The following is a 19430-nucleotide window of genomic DNA, read 5'->3' as shown; positions in this document are numbered from 1 at the left end:
CCTTCCCTGCCAGTGCTGCCAGAGCCCAGCCCAGCCCCTGGACCACCTCTGCCCTGCAGCTGCTTGGGGCTGCAGGGATTAGAGAACAGCTCCCCCAGGCCTGGGCACCATGGAAAGGTGATGTTGCATGGACCTGGAGGTTGGGGAGCTAGATGCACTTGATGAGGTTCCCAGGAATCCTCAGCCTGATGGTTTAAGAGCCTCAGCCCCTGCTCTACCCTGCACAGCTGAGTTTCCATCGCCACCAAGCTGAGCCAGGGAAAAGTGGGAAAACAGATTGCAGAAAGCAGAGACTCAAACAGGAAACTCCTGCCCTGAATGAGCTCATGACAAGTCCTCTCAGAAATGACCCGGGCATGAGCTGGAGCTCTGAGCAGCCCTGGCCCACACAGCACCTTCTCTACAGGACCTGCAGCAGGACCAGCCCTGGCAGGAGTCACTCTTTGCACACACAGCCCCCGTCCACCATCCATGGGGAGCTCCCAGGCAGGCTGAGAGCTGCCCCGGCAGGTGGCACATACCCCTGGCCTGGCCAAGAGCCCTCAGGGCTGCAACACCTGCTCTGCATGACAGCCCTTGGCTCCCATTGCTGCAGCCCCAGCTTCAGCCCCTGCAACTGTCCCTGGCAGCAGGAGCCGTCCTGCCCTGTCCCTCTGACGGTGCCCAGGGCAGCTCTGCACTGGAGCACATCCTTCCCCAAAGCAGGAAATGGCAGCAGAGCCATCCTTACAGTGCTGTCAGTCGTGTCCTGGGTCAGCTTTAGGAGATCCCTGCAGCCAGAGACTTCTGTGTCAGAAATGGTGAAGATTTCTGCATGAAGAACCTCAGAATTGTCCTTCCAGCTGCTTTGAACCTCTGTCTGCTTCACAGCCCTCAGATCCTGCAGGCAGGGCCCTCAGCCCTGCTGGGCTCTGCTCAGCAGTTGCTCCTCAGGAGAAATGTCTTTTTGAAGCTCTTCTTGTTTTCCAGGAGCTGCCTCTGTGCCATGAGCCCAGCCCCGCTAAGCAGCATAGACACAGCACAAGGACTTGAATGATGCTTCCGTGGATTTGTAGTTGTTTACATCAGACTCAGTCCCTGAGAGTGTGTTCAAAGAACTTCTTGAGAACTCAAAGTAAGATTAAAAACTCCAAAGGTTCTTGAAGTTTTAATTGGTCCCACTGAGGAAGTGTTGCCAAAACAGTTATACCAGGAAACTGCAGACAGAGATGACAGGTGGGGACCAACAAGGCAAAGGTTTCCTGGCCTCAGTTCCATCCAGAATGGTGTCACTGGCTGCAGCGTCCCAGATGCGGAGCAGCCAGGTGAGGACGGACTCGTTGGTTTGGCGGGTGAATTCCCTTCGCAGGTCACGCAGTTCACCCAGAGATAGAGAGCGAGTGATGATCTCTGTCTCTTCAGCTGGGTGTGAAGGTCCTGCTCCACCCTCATCAGTCGCTATGCGGACTGATTTGCTCCTTGATTTCTTCTTCTAGTGGTGGCAACTGCTACTGGTTTAGGCCATTCCAGTTCAGTGACGGTTTGTGTGGAGATGCTGACAGCACTTTTGGTTTCTTTCTCCTCTGTGACAGTCTGCATAGATGTGGACACTGTTGCCTCACCTTTGGCTTCTTTCTCTTCTGTGATGGTCTGTGTAGATGAGGATACTGCTGCCTCACCTTTGGTTCCCTTCTCCTCTGTGACAGTCTGTGTGGACGTTGATGCTGTTGCTTTGCTTCTTTTTACCTTTTCGACTTCTTTAAGAACATGCTCCAACACACCATGTAGTGTTTTGATTCTAAGCATGGTGCTGGCCGTACAGAGAAAACAAAGCAGGACTAACAAGAACATCATGCTGTCCTTGGCATCCAGAGGGTACTCAATATTTTCAAAAACTCCTGTGTCATTCCTGAAAAGCTGGAAAAAATGATTCTTTACTCCTCCCCACAGGGGCTGGGGGAGACTGTTGAGGCCCCAGACGTAGCATTCTAGACTAGAACAAGAAAACAAGACTGGGTATATATTCTGAATGATGTTCATTGCCTCAGAGTTTATCAGGTAATGGACATAATAGACCAGTAAAGCAATTTTAGTACCATACCCTGGTCTACGCAGGAGTATTAAGGCTGGCAGATAGTGCCCCACATTCAGAAAAATATAGGGAGATAGGTATAAGACACATGTAAGCATGTTGAGCATCATAGCAGACAGGTGTCTTCTTCAATAAAATTGTAATTCTGACTTTTCTTATTGCCTCGTGCCTCACATTGGGCGCCAAAAATATGTTGTGGTTTGAAAACAAACCAAGTGAGAGGCTCTAAGTCAGAAATACAATTTAATGAGAAGAAAAGGAAAAAATTAAAATAAAATAAAATTAATGTAACAATACAAAAAGAAAAACCACTGACAGAGTCAGAATACAACCTGATCTGGGGGATGGAAGCAGTCCAGACGAGGTGGTCTTCCTGAAGCAGTGATCTCATAGAAAGGTCTGGTAGCTCTGGTCCTCTGGGAATCCAGTGGGTGAGGGCTGCCTCTACTGTCCCAAATCCCAGCTTATATCCAGGTGAGAATGCTTGGCTCCTCCCCGTGGGCGGAGCATCTCACAATGGGATGATGAGTCATCCAGGAAGTCCTTGATGGCCCATTAAAGAGAGATAACTCCCGGAGAGAGTTATCTATGAGCCATGCACAAGGCATTGATGGGCCATTAACTGAAGATGGTGATAGAATACATCCTAAACTACAACCCAGGACAAGCTCCCTCTGAGGGACTGATGTTCAGGGCCTCAGCACAAGCCCCGAGAGGGTCATTGAAGCTCTTGTGCTATGTCTGTGCTGCTGAGCTAGGCCAGGCTCCTGGCACAGAGGCAGCTCCTGGCAAGGGCAGCGCTGCAGAGAGACAGCTCTGCCCAGGAGCAGCTCCTGTGCACAGCCCAGCAGGGCTAAGGCACTGCCTGCAGCCAGCCCGGGCACTGCACACAGGCACAGAGGGGTTCAACTCAGCCTGGGCTGGCAGCACAGAGCAGAGCTCACTGAGGGCTCACTAGAGGAGAAATCCTCACAGGGTTGGGAACAGTCACTCTATGGCTGGGGCAAGAGAAGCTGCAGTTCCTGCAGGGATCTCCTGAAGCTGGCACATCCCACAGCTTTGAGGTGCTTCCAGGAGGACTCTCAGAGTTGCTGCAGGGCAGGGATGTGGCCCTAGGGCAGAGCTGGGTGTCCCTGCTGCACCACCCGAGGCACAGCACAGGGCCTGTTGCCAGGCTCTGCTGCAGGGCTGAGCAGCCAGGGCTGCAGCCAGGGGTGCCCAGGGCTGTCCTGCAGAGCTGGGTCCTGCAGCCCAGGGCGCTGTGCTGGGCCAGGGACTCTGCTGCCTGCCAGGGACAGCCCTCAGCCAGCCTGGGGAGCTGCTGCCAGCACTGGGGAGAAGCTGTGGGGGGAGGAGCCACCCTGAGCAGGGCAGGTGCTGCTGCTGAGAGGTGCTGTGTGAGGCAGGGCTGCTCCCAGCTGCAGACCAGCCTGGGCACAGCTCCAGAGGACACTTGCCAAAGGAAGGTATGCCTGGGATTGCTGGAAAGATCAGGAGCTTTCCTGAGAATGTTTTCAATTTTCTGCTTGGAGAAGGATAGGAAAGTTGGGGTGATGACAAAAAGATTTTTGGTTTTTATACATTTTTCATATAGTCATAGCTCTGTTAAGTACTTTTAAATAGTTGTAAAACTATAATCTTCGTTTAACTCTATTCAAGTACTATTACATATATATATAACTATAATCCTTAATTTGCTCTAGTATGTTTCCTACCCCTTCTCTAAGATTGTAGAACAATAAGCTTCTAAATACAATCATTAAATGCTCTATAATCTTAGTATTAGGAAGAGGACCTACAAGAAGAACATTTTGCTTTTTAACCAGAATTTGAGCAGTCAGAAAAAACAAAAGTGCCTCAAAGAAGCCCTTGGACCTACTCCAATGGGTTGACCCAGGGTTGTTTACCTGGGGCAACTGAATCTCCTATTGGATGTTCTTGTCAAAAATCCTAATTATTCAACCTCACTAAATTGTTGAAATCAGAGGCTGGGTGTCCCCTATCCCCACGGGGACACCTGAAAGCTTCCAATAAAAGTCTGGTTTTTACTTTATTGTTCTAACGCTGTTACAAGGGTTTGGGTTTTTTTTTTTCCCTTTTGGTTATAGGACACAGGAGGATGAGAGAAGCACAAGATGAACTGTAATCAGAAAATCACAGAACATTCTGAGCTGAAAGGGACACACAGGATCATCCAAGTAATGTTTCAACATTGACAGAGACTCCAGAATTGTAACTTTGGGGGTCAGTCTCTCTGCTGGGAGCCATCTAAAGGGCCTTCAGCTCCTCCTCAGCCCTGGACAGTACCAGCATCACCTTTGAAGGGCCCAGCAGGGCTCTCCTGAGCTGCCCTTGCTCCCCTGCAGACAGACCCTGCCCCAGCCAGGGCACTGTAGACAGGCAGGTTTCTGTAGGGCCAGGCTGAGGGCACAGAGGGTGGGATGGGCTCTGTGAGTGCTGGCAGGGACAAGGCTTCTCTCAGGAGGGAAATGCCCAGGCCCAGGGAGATGCTCAGGGAAGGAGAGGGGCTGAACAAAGCAGTGCTGGGGGCAGGAGGGCACTGTGGATGTGTGGGAGGTGCTGTGCACAGCTGAGTACGGGAACACTGTCCTGAGTGCCTGGCTGTCTCTGCTCTGCCCTCCCAGGCAAAGCCCCATAACATCTCTTGGTTCTGCCCTCCCCTGGTATTGTCACTTTCATCTGCTGCTCTCTGGGAGGCTCTGACATTTGCAGCAGCTGAATCAGGCACTATCATTGGGATTCCTTCCAGGCAGCTGTGTCCATGGGAATGGGGTGTCCAAGCTTCCCTGTGACCTGTGGGGCTGTGGACAAAGCAGTCCATGGGAAGGGGGAATGAGCTGGGCCCCCTTCCCTGAGATCCCATCATGGGCACACCTGGGGATCTCCTTGCTGTGTCCTTCCAAGCTCTGAGCAGCCCTCCTGTCTTCAAATCAGTGCCAGAGCCTCCTGGAGTTCCCTGAATGTCCCCTGGGGAAGTGCAGAGGTGCCACAGTTGAGGAAATGCTGTTGGGTTTGCCAAGGGAGCTGTGAGTGTCCTTGGCAGAAGTAGGTGGTGAGAGCTTTCCCAGAGCCCTTTGGAGAGGGTGAGACATTCAGGCATCCCTCTGCTCTGGCCAGGGTCTGGTTTATCCCAGGGTGACACAGGAGTGTGATTGTGCTCTGATTGCAGCCAAAGCTGCAAACCCAGCGCAGTTGGGAACAACCCATCCAGCCCCTCACCCTCCTTAAGCCATAGGGAATGCTTTGCCTCTCATCTCTTAGTGGCAAACTCTGAGTGCAGCTGAAATTCTGTCCTCAGAGAGCCAGGAATGATGTGTGGGCAGGAAAATAATGGCTAAAATTCCTTCCTGCTTTCCATGTCCTTTAGAAGTGGGAGTGCAGATGGAAACAAGCCTGTCTGCATTAGGAGTGATTCCACTGACAAATCCTGAATATGCAGCCTTGTCCCTCTGCCACATGGCCACAAACGCAGGGCAGTGGGGCAGAAATGGCTCCTGGAGAGCCCCCATGCACAGGCCTGGCTGCTCCTGGTGCACTCAGAAAGAAAAACTGAAAATCAGGCAGGGACCTGGGTGAAGGTTTTCCCAGAGCAGGAACAAGGGTGGGTGAGTCACAGCAGAACCGCCTACAGGGAATGGCCCAGGTTTGGCCCAAAGCAGCCTCTGCTGACTTGTCACTTTATCCATGAACAGGTCCCCGTATGCAGCCACAGCAAATGTCCAACAGCAGCTCCATCAGCCACTTCCTCCTGCTGCCATTGGCGGACACGTGGCAGCTGCAGCTGCTGCACTTCTGCAGCTCTTCCTGGGCATCTCCCTGGCTGCCCTCCTGGGCAACGGCCTCATCATCAGTTCTCTAGACTGTGGGCACCACCTGCACAGCCCCATGTTCTTCTTCCTGCTCAACCTGGCCCTCAGTGATCTGGGATCCATCTGCCCCACTGTCCCCAAAGCCATGCACAATTCCCTGTGGGACACCAAGGGCATCTCCTACGCAGGATGTGCTGCTCATCTCTCTTTCTTTCTGTTCTTCATCACAGCAGAGTATTTCCTCCTGACCATCATGTGCTACGACTGCTACATGTCCATCTGCAAACCCCTGCACTATGGGACCCTCCTGGGCAGCAGAGCTTGTGCCCACATGGCAGCAGCTGCCTGGGCCAATTCCCTTCTCTTTTCACTGCTGCATACGGCCAATACATTTTCCCTGTCCCTGTGCCATGGCAGCGCCCTGGGTCAGTTCTTCTGTGAAATGCCACACATCCTCAAGCTCTCCTGCTCCAAATCCTCCTTAAGTGAACTTGGGCTCATTGCTCTTAGTGCCTGTTTGGTATTTGGTTGTTTTGTGTTCATTGTCTTCTCCTATGTGCAGATCTTCAGGGCTGGGCTGAGGATCTCCTCTGAGCAGGGACAGCACAAAGCCTTTTCCACCTGCCTCCCTCACCTGGCTGTGGTCTCTCTGTTCCTCAGCAGTGCCATATTTGCTCACCTGAAGCCTCCCTCCGTTTCCTCCCCATCTCTGAATATGGACCTGTCAGTTCATTGCATAGTAGTGCCTCCAGCCCTGAACCCCCGCATCTACAGCCTGAGGAACCAGGAGCTCAAGGCTGCAGTGTGGAAATTGACGACTGGATGATTTAAGGAACATTGAACTGCTGGCCAATTTCTGAAAACTACTTGTAAAATTCATCTTTGATACTTCTTGTTGGTTTTTTTTTTTGGATGTCCTTTTTCTTTGTTTTATTTTTCTAATCTCGTCCACTGTTGCCTCAAGTTTGCCTGCTTTTCACTGTTTGCATTTTGTTCTTACACACCTTCGTGTAAACTATGTATGTTTTTAGAAATGATATCTTATGTTTGCATACTTCTCTTCTCTAGGAGGAGAAAGAGGATTGATGGTGATGCTCACCAACGAGGTTGAAGAGGTGGCTACCTGTGTAGCCAATCTTGGCCTATTTGTAAAATTGTTTATATATCTGGAGTCAGAAAAATCAAGTAGAGCTTTCCTGCTTGACCTCCTGCTGGCCTGCCTCGTCCTTGCATGCTCCTAACAGCAGCAACAAGTGTGGCACTCCCCCACACAGCACCTCTCATGTTCCTCGGCTGGCCCACTCCAACTTGCCAGCTGTCCATCAGCAGTGTGCCCGCTGCTCCTGCGTGCTGCCAGTCCTTCCCTGGCAGTGACAGCAGGCGCTGCTCCTGCCGCCGGCCAGCTCCTGTGCCTGGAGTCCCTTCCCGTGCTGGCAGCACAAGCTCCCTCTTGCCTTGAGCCAAAAGCCTGCCTGCACCTTGGGCTGGCTTTGGCAGCTCTCTTTTTCCAAGCCTTTGACTCCCAGGCTTCTGTCCCAGCCCAGGGACATTTGTTATTCCCATCACCTGCTAGGTTGACACCATGAACCATTCTGGTGTTACCTAAGAGGTGAATCATGAAGACTGTGGTGCGTTCTTGTCCACAATGTCCTGTTCAGAGCAAGAACATGCTGTTCCTACAGCTGGGATTGTGGCTGTTCTAAACCATTTATTCCACACTGCATGACTAAAGAAAATCTATCCTTTTCCTTACTAAGTTGAAGCTACAGCTTAGTGCAAATATGTGTTAAAAGAGAGTGAATGCAATAATCTCCCTTTTTGTTTTCCAGTTACCAGTGGATACCTCCCTGATGGATAAAGAACAACTGAAAATATTGTGCATATGACGAAGAAAAGGCAACACAAAATTCCCTCTGGATGACAAGTTTATAAAACCTGTTTTAATGCGGGTCACTGTTTCTCACCACATCTACTTGAAGTGACAAGAAATTAAGCTGATTTTCTCCACGCTGAGGCAATTTTGCAATGAAGCACTAGAGTGTCATGATGCTAAATAAGAATCTGGCATAACTGTAATGTTCACTGCTACAAAGTAGATCAGTACACAGCAAGGCAGACTGGGTTATCACAGTCATGCCTCCCCTCCTGCACATCCCTCTGTCTCCTCTGCAGAAGATGTAGGCTATGAAAACAAAGCAAGGTTGCTACCTATTTTTCTTCTCCCACAGGACTTGTTAGACGCCATGTTTTGTAAAAGGACTGCATGTGCCTCCCCCCAGCTTGCTTCTCATTCTGCAGAAGAAGAGAGCTGAAGGAGTTTCAGGCATGTGAGTGCCTGATCTCTCTTTCCCTCTAAAGGCTCTGCCTCCCCAAGCCCTGGTTACCTGCTGTGCTTTGGCATGAGAGCCATTCAAGGCCAAAACACAAGGGCAGTGGACTGCAGCTGCAAAGTCTCTCGTTGCAATGCGATTGCTTTGACCTTGTAGCCTCCATGGGCAAGGGCTTTGTGAGAGCAGGGGCCATCACAACCTGTGCCCAGCACACAGAGCCAGGAAAAGGAGCGGATCCTGCTGGCTTCTGCTGCTGCTGATCCGAGCAGCAACTCCCCTGGGAGTTCCTCCAGGGAACTTCACACCAAGGGCTTCCATCACTGTCATGGCTGTGAGAACTTGTTGTTGCCAGTTCTCCACCATCCTTGTGCATTCTGCAGCATCTCAGCACCTGTGTCCATGGCCCTTCCTTCATCCCCAGCGGGCAGCGGTCACGGTCCCTGTTGCCTCCCTCTTGCTGTAAGACATTAATTTTGAAGAATTAAGGACTTCAGTTAAACTAGATATTGCTTAGGTAAACTTCCCCTTGCTAATGAGATATTGTTGAGGTAAACTTCCCTTTGTTAAGAGAAGCCGGACTTAAGGAACTGATAAATCAGGAGGCCTGTCAACTTAATCAATAGACTCCAAGAATACAATGTGATCATAAATCAGATAGTCTTGAGAAAACAGGATTCACTTGTCACCAACACTAAACGGTGAAAAAGTCAAAGCGAGGAAGACCCATCTTACTTAATAATTTTGAGACCCCACCCCATAAGAAGGACCACCGACCCATTTCAAAGAACGAACTACGCATGCTTGATTGCTTTTTGGCTAATCACCATACGAAGTGGGGAATGGGATGGACCAGAGTTATGAATATGCATTTGTGTTCTGAGTATTCAATACTCTTGTACATAAAAAGACCCTGTGAGCATCTGTAAATTGCGCGTGTGTATTTGGGAGCGATCTCGCACGCTGCCCGGCATCGTAATAAACATCCACTTTCTAACTTCAAACTGTTAGAGACTCTTTGTCCGTCATAGTTGGACATCGGTGTTAGATCAATATCCATATTTTTTTTAATAAATCAGCTGCAGTTCATTGGCTGAAGTGCTGACACAGGCAGTGGAGCTGGGTCAGGATCCCTGTTGGCTTCTGGGCTCCAGGATGACCTTCAGAGGGACACTTGGAGCGCTCCCTGAAGAGGTGCCCATGGAATGGCGGGTGGATTTGTCCTCCCTGCGTGCCTCTGGTTGGAGTTGGATGCTCCTTGGAGTCCAAGAGTTTTCTCAGCAGGCCTTTGAGGCAAGTTCTTGGCCAACGTGTGGCTCTGCTGCCGTCCCAAATCTGTGCTTGCCTTGCCCAGCCTGAGTGCAAGTGGGGCATGTGCTGGGCATGGCTGGAGATTTTCATGGCCAAAATCCTCCAGCATTTACATCTCCTCACAGCTCTGGACAAATCACAAAACACCCATCGCAGTCAACAGCTGTCATTTCTTGCAGATTGCTTCAGCTGCACAGCTGATCGACCAATTCACAAGAATTGATTTCACATGAAAAATGTCATTTATTACAAATTGCTACATAGACACTATAGAACTATGCCAATCTCAACTTAAGAGAAAAATAGCAATTTATTAGGTTTTTTACAACATTGCTATGTAAAAATATACAAGTACCCACTTCAGTTAACAAAAACCTAATTTATTGCCAACCTCTACAACAACTCACTATACACAAAGATCAGCTAGGTGTTTAACAACTTCATTTATTACATATAACTACAAGCTTAAAGCCCATCTAAGAATACAAAAGTATCAGTATTTCTATCCAAAAAGCCCACTACTAAGAATTCAATCAATACAATTATATACATCTCCATACTATTTTAAACAGAAAGATATACAGATATAGCCACATCAATATAGAGAAGTAAATATTGATTAAATATTCCTTATAACATACAATATATCAATAAATAGATACATAAAACAAACTCTCTGGGAATAGGTAACTGTACAAATCTCAATATCCAACCCACTACATAAATACAAATATACAGCTCTAAATCTCCACACATATATCTTTAAATAGAACTCTAAGCAGATGGATTCCAGCTGCCCCATCTTCAAAGCCTTTCACTCTGTCCTTGCTTCCTCCCGTGCAGAGCAGCTCTCCTGGACAGGGACAGCAGATGGCACATCTGGGAAGCAAAGGGAACACTGAGTCAGGATCAGGACTCAAGTTTCCTTTGGCAGCACTTGCACTTGAGTCAGGGAAGGGAAAATCTCAGCGCTTCCCCAGGAGGGTTAGAGAGAAAAAGTTTGGCCAAAGCCCACGGCCAAAGCCCACAGCACCCTCAGCCCCACCTGCCCCACCGGCCCTGCGGCCTCAGCCGGGCTCTGGGCTGGCAGCAGCAGCTCCCTGGTCCCTGCTGGAGCTGGTGGCCTTCGGCTTCTCCCTGCTGCCTCCTGGCAGTCTCTGCCTGTCCTCAAGGTCTGCAGGGCAGCTGTGGCCAAAGTGGAGCCTCTGGAATTGGTTCCAAGGGCTGGCAGAGCTGCAGGCCCGGAGCCCTCTGTGCTCCCTGCTGGCCCCTCCATCCTCTCAGCCCCACCGTCCCCTGGGCAAAGCCCCGGCCCCCTTTGGTTTCTTCAGCCCCTCACAGTCCTCTCACCCCACTCAATCCCTTCTGACCCATCCCAGCCCCTTAGAGCCGCCACCCACCTCAGCCTGTGCCACTTCCCTGTCACCTCAGTGCCACCATGGCCCTCTGCTCCCCCACAGCCCTCAGTGCCCCCAGCAGCTCAAGGTCACCGTCCCTGCAGCATCAGCACCTCCTCAGCCCCCTCAGCCCCCTGTGTCTCACCATCCTTCAGCAGCTCCTCAGGGGACAGTTCCTGGGGCCACTGACAGCTCTGGGGACACCCGGGACTGGAACTGCTGCTCCGCCCGGCCGCCAGCTGGGACCCAGCCCAGCCACAGGGGACACAGGGGGCACAGGGGGACAAACACCAAGGGAGAGAGGTTAAAAACTAGTCTATACCTATACAGATACCAATCTATGTACCTAAACACTTCTGTAGCCGTAGGTATATAACTATACACATTTATAAAAACAACTATATATCTATAAATGTAACTATCCACATAGATAGATGAAACTATGTATAGCTATAAATATAACTATGCATACATGATTATAACTATATACATCTAAATATAGATATATATATATAAAATTTTACCTCTACAGGTCTATAATTATAAAGGCATAGCAACACAACTATAGGTCTATAAATATAATGTATATCAATAAATAACAATTATATAGATAGAGAAATATAACTATAATTCTAAACATATCCCTATAGACAGAGAGGTTCTACCTGCCTAGTAGTCACAGGCTCTCCCTCTGCCTATGCTGTCATGCAGGGCACTCCTCCAGGGGATGTCAATCACATGGGATCTGGGAAGAAAAGAGAATCCTGAGTCAATAGTGCCCCTTGTGCACGTTTCCCTTGGGCAGCAATTCTCCTTCTAGTACAGACTCTAAAACATGGCCTGAAAGGTAGACTCTCACTTGGCAATTTGAAGCCTGCTCTTTAGAGAACAGGGATCCTTCCAAGTTTCCAAAACTCTGTAAAAGCATTGAAGTACCTCAATAAAATCTCAGCACTCCCAGTGCAAATGGCACCCATGAGAGCCTGTAACACAGACAGTCCCAGCTCCCCCAAAGAAGCTCAACCTTGTTCTTTCTCTGTGCTGACAGAGAGGCCTCAGTCCTGGCTGAAATGGCTGAAGCTGAAGGGTGCTGTGAGCCGAGTCACAAACCAAATCGGGACACACGGGTTGGTGACACAGCTCCCACAAGGTCAGGCTTAGTCCCTGCTCTCTTGCCACAGCAGAGGACTCAGTGTCAGAGCCCCTGGAGAAGCATGGTGGGCAGGGCTCAGGGAGGGGCTGCCCGAGCAGGATTGCAACTAAAGGCACTGGGAAGCAGCAGCCCTGTGGACAAGAACTCAACTCTTCTGATCTCCCTTCCTGTCACAGGCAGGCTCAGAGCAGCCGTCTCACACCTCTCAAAACCAGTGTGGGCTCTCTCCTTACCAGGCTTCTCGCGCTCTGGGGAACTGTTCCTGCAGCTCTTGGTGCCAGATGGAGCTTCCTCTGCTGTAGCCCTGTTCACAGCCTCCTCTCCTGAAGACTCAGGGGCAACATTAATATTCCCCTTGAAAGAAAAACAGGAAGAAAGGAACCCAAAGATCAGTCAGAATTTTCTTGGAATGACATGAGGGATATAGTAACTGTTCTTCTCCACTCCCAAAGGCCCTGTAACACCAGGGGAGCACTGCCCACATGCTTCACATGACAAGCATTTTAAACTCAGGATTTGGGCAGCCAAGGTGAAACTGAAGCTCTTAAAAAATGGCCTTTGAGGCAAAACATGAATGCAGAAAACCAGAAGACACCAAGTGAGGGGACATGCCCTCACACTCTGACCCTGGCTTATCCAACCAGCTGGAAGCAATCAGCCAGCAGAAAGCCAGGGGCTCTCCTGGTTGCCATCGTGGCTGTCAGCAAGGGCAGAGCTGGCTCCCAGCACTGCCCAGGGCTGCGTGCTGCAAACCCACAGGCAAAGCACACATTTCTGCCTGGGAGTCTCTCCACTCCCACCCAACCGCTCAGACAGTCCAGCACAAGGTGGTGCTTTTTGGAACCCTCTGCTGCTTCCCCATACGGATGACCCAGGCAAACATTGATGGACCTAGAGCATTTCCAGGACCCAATTTTCCAGTGCCAAAAATCTGTACATTTGGAGGGTAGAAAAGAAAACCAACCCAAAAGACATGAAAAGTCAGACAACCAAGTAGTGTTTCTATTCCACTGAGGAACTAAATTCCCAAGATTAAGCACCTGTAAATTACCTTTGGACAGAAAGATATTCTCACTAGGACCAGCTGCAGAACATTCCTCTCTTCTGCAATAGCCTGTCCGTCAGAATCCTAAAGATTCTAAAGATGGTTCAGAGCCTGCAAGATTTCCTTTTATTATGGAATAAAATGCTTTTGAAAACTGCTATGCAGGAATTGACAAAAGACAAGAGACATTCCACTTGAGAAGATGATATTGCTCAATCCAGAGAATCTCACTCCCCACCTTGAGTCAGCCCTTCCTCAGTCACAAATGTACTGTAGGCAATGGCTCTGCACATCAAGAGACAGAGAGACATTCTTTAGCCAACACGTAGAATAATCTGCAAAAAGGCCTGTGCCAACACTCCCTCTCCAGGCAAGTCTGGGGAGAGGCAAGAGTTCAGAGAAATGACACTCCTAATCCAAAGACTGAATCTGTCAAACAAAATGACAGGGAAGCTGCAGCTCCAGCCCATCCCTGCACACGGCTCTGGCAGCGCCTACACGCACGGCAGGGCTCACACAGCAGCAGCAGCAGCAGCAGCAGCCCAGCCCTTGCTTTGCCTTGGCCTTCCAACCCAAAAGAGGCAGAGCCCACATCTGCTGCTGGAACAGAGACACCTCTCCTGTGCCCCTCCCTGCACGGGACACTTGGCCTTCAGTGGCAATTCTCCCAACACTTTTCTCTTCTTTCCCACCAAACAAAGCCTGTTAGAACCTACAAAGCATCACCACAAATGCCCCTTCAAGAGGCATCCTTCCCAAGGAAAAGAAACAAGCAAATGTGGCCAACACAGGCTCACACCTCTCCTCCTCACTGTGGGGGAAGACGTTTTCATTCCCTCTTCTTTTGGCAATCTTGCTTGACCAAGAACAATTAGATTAATAAATAACAAAAAAAAAAAAAAAAATTCGAGAAACCTTTGCTTCTCAGCCATGTAACAACATTCCAAAGCTCTCAGTGCATCCTCTTTAATTCCCATCCAGTGAGGTTACCTGAGCAGAGGGACACCTTTTAGGCAGGGAGTTCCTGATGTCCCGGATCATTTTTTCAATCTCGAGGCCAAGATCCAGTGGTGGTGATTCCTCTTCCACAGGTGCATTCTGAGCTGAGCTGGAGGCCATTGATGCTGCACTGCCAGCACTGCCAGCTCGAGCAGGAGGGGCTGAAGTGCCCGGTGCGGCTGCAAGAATCCAAACACGTGAGTCAGGCTCCAGAATGTGGCTTTGGGACAAGGCAGAGCTCTACTGCTGCCTTGGATCAAACGTCACAGGAAGCACCCAGGAAAAGCAGGCAGAGAATCTTTTGACTTTCTAGGTGTCCCTTGCTAGTAGGCTTGACAGTTTCTGTCTCAGAACGACAGAGCACAGTGGGAAAATACTTCCAACGGTCACTTTTCATGACCTTTTGGAAAAGCAAGGCTAGAACTCTCTTCTTACCTGGTGGGTTGACGGCTGGGGACTGCTGCTCCCTGGGGAGCTGCTGGAAGCTGCAGGGCTGGATCCTGAGCACCTCCCGGTCGAGCAGAGGCAGCTGCTCCCCGTAGAGTTCCTGGAAGCGGCTGGGGGGCCCCTCGCGTCCCAGCAGCCACAGCCGCTCCCCGTGGAAGCCGAGGAAGTCGCAGGGCGGGATCCGGAGCACCTCCCTCTGGGCGGGCAGAGGCCGCTCCCCGTAGAGCTCCTGGAAGCGGCTCGGCCCCTCCCGCCGGGCCGGCCCCGGCCGGTCCCTGTGCAGCAGGTGGAAGCCGCAGGGCGGGCGCCGGGCGAGCGGCGGCCGCTCCTTGGGCGGCTGCTGGAGGCGGCCCGGCCGGGGGCAGCGCAGCTCCCGTCCGTCCGGCAGCACCCGCTCCCTGTGCAGCAGCAGGAACCCGCTGGGCGGGCGCCCTGGCGGCAGCGGCGGCCGCTCCCGGGGCAGCGGCTTGAAGCCCCTGCGCCCGTCCCGCCCGTCCGGCAGCGGCCGCGCCCTGGGGAGCTGCGGGGAGCCGCAGGGCGGGCGCCTGCGCCCCTCCCGCCCCGCCGCCGGCCGCTGCCTGTTGGCCGCGCTCCGGCGCCTGATGCGGAGCAGGAGGTCGGGGCGGTCGCGACGAAACCAGGGGTTGCTGTAGTGGAGCCAGGCGCCGGCATCGCCCGGCGCGGCCGCGCCAATCCAGCCCGGCACCTTGCAGAAGCCGTAGCGGTTGAGCTGGCGCACGAAGCTGCGGAACTGCGTGGCCCTGAAGGTGTGCGGGGCCGGCCCCTGGGAGCCGCCCGGGCCGAGCAGCTCCCGCTCGAAGAGGCAGCGGTCGATGAGCAGCCCCCGGGCCTGGCTGTCCCAGCGCACGGAGCGGACGCGGGGGCTGTTGGCCAGGCGCCACAGCTTGGCGGGGAAGGTGCGGGCGCTGAGCCCGGCGGGCAGCGGCAGCTCCGCCATGGCGTCGATCGCCGACTGTGGCCGCAACGGCCGGAGCGCAACGGCCGTGGCTGCGCCGGCGGCGCGCGGCCTGAGGGGGGCGCTGCGCTCGGCCCCCGCGCGCGCCCTGCGCGGCCCCGGCGCGGGCCGGACTCGGCGGGGACGAGCGCGGCGGATCCGGGGCTGCGGGCACAGCGCGGGCACGGCGGCTCCCGGGGCTGGCCGGGCTCGGCAGGGCACGGCTCGGCACGGCTCGGCTCGGCACGGCTCGGCTCGGCACGGCACAGCTCGGCTCGGCACGGCTCGGCTTGGCACGGCACGGCTCGGCTCAGCTCGGCACGGCTCAGCAGGGCACGGCACGGCTTGGCATGGGGAGCCCCTGGTCAGGGCGGGCTCTGGGAGCAGTGACGGACTCTGTCCACATACTGCATCCTCTGCCTGGGTCACCATCGGTGACGGAGAAAAAGGGCCTCGTTTGTCTTGGCTGGGGAAAGGATGAAAAGGGGACATTAGAAACATTATTTTGGCCACCTTTTCAGCAGACTGGCTGGTTTTTTCTCACCATCTCTGCCTGTCTTCGGCAGAATTGGCACATTTCTCCTGATTTGAAGTCAGCAACAGCAGCAGGAAGGGGCAGCAATTTTGTCAGCATTGTCTGTCATCAAAACACTAGTGCTGCCCCATGGATGGATGTTGCTTTATGCAAGGGATTAAAGGCCTACAGTTGTAGGGAACTCCACCAGTGTCTTCCCAAATGGCATTGACTTTTTCTTTCCTCAGGAACTGCTGCTTCTTTTTTTCCCTTCCATCTGGGGAGACTTCCAATGCAAATGCCTCCTGCAGCCAAATCTTGCCAATGCAGACTGGCAAAGGAGATCTTGCAATGGAGAAGGACTCCCAGAGCTGGTGTGGAGAGGTGAAAGAGGGAGGTTTGTCCTTTAGTCTTGAAGTCTTGTTGCGGAGCTGATTGTGCTTTGGGGGACGGACACAAATGACGTGTACTGACAAACCACAGAGACTTTTGGGATTGTCATGTTTGGGCAGAAATTTCTCTCTGGGAACATTTTGAAATGATTCAGGGCTTTTTTGTTTGTTTGTTTGTTTTGTTTTGTTTTGGTTTGGTTTGGGGTTTTTTCGGTGTTTTTTTTTTTTTTTTTTTTTTTTTTTCCCACCTGCAGGAATCCTGTCATAAACTCTTGCTTGCAGAGAACCTTGTCCTACCTTTTGGGGAACTTCCCTATGCTTGTCTCCCATATCAAGCCATTTCCCAGGGTTCCTTCCCAAACTGAGGAGTAGCCCATGGCCTCCACTCTCCAGCTGGAACAGAAGGAAACACAGAGCTTGCTGTTGTGGGAGAGGAGCTTCTCTTTCCTGCCTGCTTTCCCTTTGGGGCAGTTTTGTGGGTGCTTGTCGTGGTTCCACATTCGCCAAATTTCCTTTATCAACTGGGAGATAGGACTTTGGGAGAAAAAGGTAAAACAGGCACAACTTAAAAGTAAAAACAGATAGATCTTATTAATATACACTAAAGAAAAAGAGAGAAGAAAAATTGAGACATTCTGAGACATTCAAACACCTTCCCCTCCCTCCCCCAACTGTTCACTTTCCCACTCACCACAGAGAGAAAACTATGATTTTCAGTCAGTCACCACCATTTAAACACGATCCTACATCACCTTGGGACAGGAGCCTCTCTAGGGTTATGGAGAACACGCCAAAAGAAAAAGATCTGGTGGCTTTCACAGATCTGCAACTGCCTGGAATTTTTGCAGATTCTGTGCAGTCTCATACACAGAACAGTTTTTTATGCTGTTTATGGGCTTCCACATGTTTGGGGTATCATTTTAAGAATGCTTTTCTAGTACAAAACAGGGATTTTCTTCCATCTCTAAAATCGCCTCTATCTCAAAAGAAATAGAGACCTCCTTGTTCTTTCCCAGGAGCCAGAGACATATTCTATTCAAAATTCTCAGTTAAAACCCATGTATATCAATACACACAAGCCTTTCGTTAGAACTTGCATTCCCCCAAGCAGCATTAGGATATTACAAATACAGTCCATTTCCCCACAATTCACATCTAGAGAAGTCCAGCTCAGAAATGTCCACTTCCTCCATCCCATCTTCCAATAGTCTTCCTTAGTTCTTTCACTGACTTTGTCTCAATGCTGCCTCTCTACATTTCAAATCACTCTGTCTTCCACTGGAGGAGAGAAAAGGGTTCAAGTCTTTGCCCAGAGGTTTGTTTTTTCTCTTCAGCGGAGTCTTGGAACTCCAAGGCCACAGGTGATAGTGAGGGAGGAAGAGGGAGAGAGAGAGAGTGCATGCTCAGGAACGTTGATGGACAAAACTTTTTCCACCCCTGGTCAGATCTAAAGCGACTCAAACTTGGATCAGCTCCCTGGGGGTCTGGAGAAAAGTTCTTAAGAGTCTCTCCTCCTTCGGACCAGCAGCTCTGGCAACCAAGGCCCAGAGCACGGCCACCGTGGTCCTGGCGCAGGGCAGACTGCTGGTCTGCAGTCCTCCTCCTCCTGTCCCCATCGGAGGAGCCGGAGGGGACAGAGGGGACACGGCCAGCCCCTGGCCCCTGGCCCACAGGCAGGGACCCCCCCCGAGGCCTGGCAGGCCTGGCCCCGGGGGGCCCAGCCCGAACCCCGACTCACGAGAGGTGTTACCTTCTCGATGACTGGAAAAGGAAAGGGGAAAAGTCACCAGAACTTGTGAGTCAAGACTGTGTTTCCAGAGGCGTGGAAACACTCCCATTCATCAGCCAAGCTGTCAATCACAATCCATGCTAGAACTTCCTTGTGAAGAAAAATTTTCACATCCACGCTAAACCACTACAGTGCTCATTTGATAAAGGGAGGTTTAAGCTCTGGAGGAGTTGTGTTTCAATCTGCTCCATCCTCGAGCTCTTCTGTGGGTATCCTTGCACAAAAGGCCTCCCTGTGTGAGCTGGCAGTGGGCTGGTTCAGCAAGGAAGTTGATATTTCAGGTTTGTGACTGCTGAAAGCAGTTGGTTTCTGGAGCTGTCTGGAGCTAGGAGTGACTACTTTTGTCACCTGGCTGCAGAAAAGGTAGTTGGAAAGTGGGAATTGCATTTGCAGAGATGACAGTAAGGCGTGTTTTCCAAGAAATGGCTGTGAGAGAGGCAGGTGTTGTGCTCAGCTGGCTGTGTGTTTGTTCTGGTGGTGGGGAGATGTAATAAATCATCTGAGAATCCATATTACTCATGCAGGAAAAGCCAATTCTTTATTCACAGAACTTACTTGATACCGTTTTCACAGACCTCGTGTGCAACACCCATTGTCTGGTAGTTTTCTTACTACTTCAGTTATTGGTCAGAAGGCCATTTGTGTGTCCATGCTAAGATTCAGGTTGTTTACATTTTTCCTTTGCGGGTTCTCATGGAACAGAGCTAATATTTATGCAGGCGCACTTGTTTTTCTCTCTAAGAATAGGCTGTTGTGTTAACAGACTTCTGCTCACAATAGTTTTCAGCTGGGAACCTACAAGCTATTGCTAGCTGCTTAGCTAAAGTAGCAGGGCCGAGTTTGTATTTTATAAGACCTTTCTTTTATAACATTTTTTACCTGTCTGCAACAGGGAGAGTCAGAGACACAGACACAGACACCAACTGAAGGAATAGTGTCATTTACTATCATGCAGAAGTGCAAAGAAAAATCAGGGAAGGATAAGCTAAGCAATGCACCTCATCACTGATAGAAAAGGTTGTCTCTAGTGACTGAGAAAGATACACCACAGGACACCTTTGTACTTTATCCTTCACCCAGATCCACTCATCAGCTGGGGAAAGCTGTCCCAGCAAATCCCTGGAGAGTTACCACCAGGAACTGGGGAAATCCTACACTGCCTCTACCTTTGCTGGCCACGAGGCTTCTGACTGCGCTGTG

At 51.2% G+C, this 19430-nt stretch overlaps 1 protein-coding gene and 1 long non-coding RNA gene across 2 annotated transcripts; both read left to right on the top strand.

Annotated features, from left to right (window-relative positions):
- The first annotated feature begins 5776 nt into the window (after positions 1–5776).
- Positions 5777–6727, top strand: LOC136374933 (olfactory receptor 14A16-like). Its single transcript, XM_066340307.1, has one exon. It carries the CDS (start codon positions 5777–5779, stop codon positions 6725–6727), a length of 951 nt encoding a protein of 316 aa, XP_066196404.1.
- A 9562-nt stretch (positions 6728–16289) lies between these two features.
- LOC136374927 (uncharacterized) lies at positions 16290–19223 on the top strand. The gene is made up of 3 exons (XR_010746014.1): positions 16290–16433; positions 16724–16916; positions 19127–19223. It is a non-coding gene; the product is annotated as an uncharacterized lncRNA (long non-coding RNA).
- Positions 19224–19430: the final 207 nt, after the last annotated feature.

Source organism: Sylvia atricapilla, unplaced genomic scaffold (genome assembly GCF_009819655.1).
Source record: "Sylvia atricapilla isolate bSylAtr1 unplaced genomic scaffold, bSylAtr1.pri scaffold_36_arrow_ctg1, whole genome shotgun sequence".
NCBI classification, from domain to species: Eukaryota; Metazoa; Chordata; class Aves; order Passeriformes; family Sylviidae; genus Sylvia; species Sylvia atricapilla.
This window is presented reverse-complemented; position numbering and strand designations above follow the sequence as displayed.

Coding starts and splice junctions, on each gene's coding strand:
- LOC136374933 (XM_066340307.1), top strand. CDS start 5,777: ATGAACAGGTCCCCGTATGCAGCCACAGCAAATGTCCAACAGCAGCTC.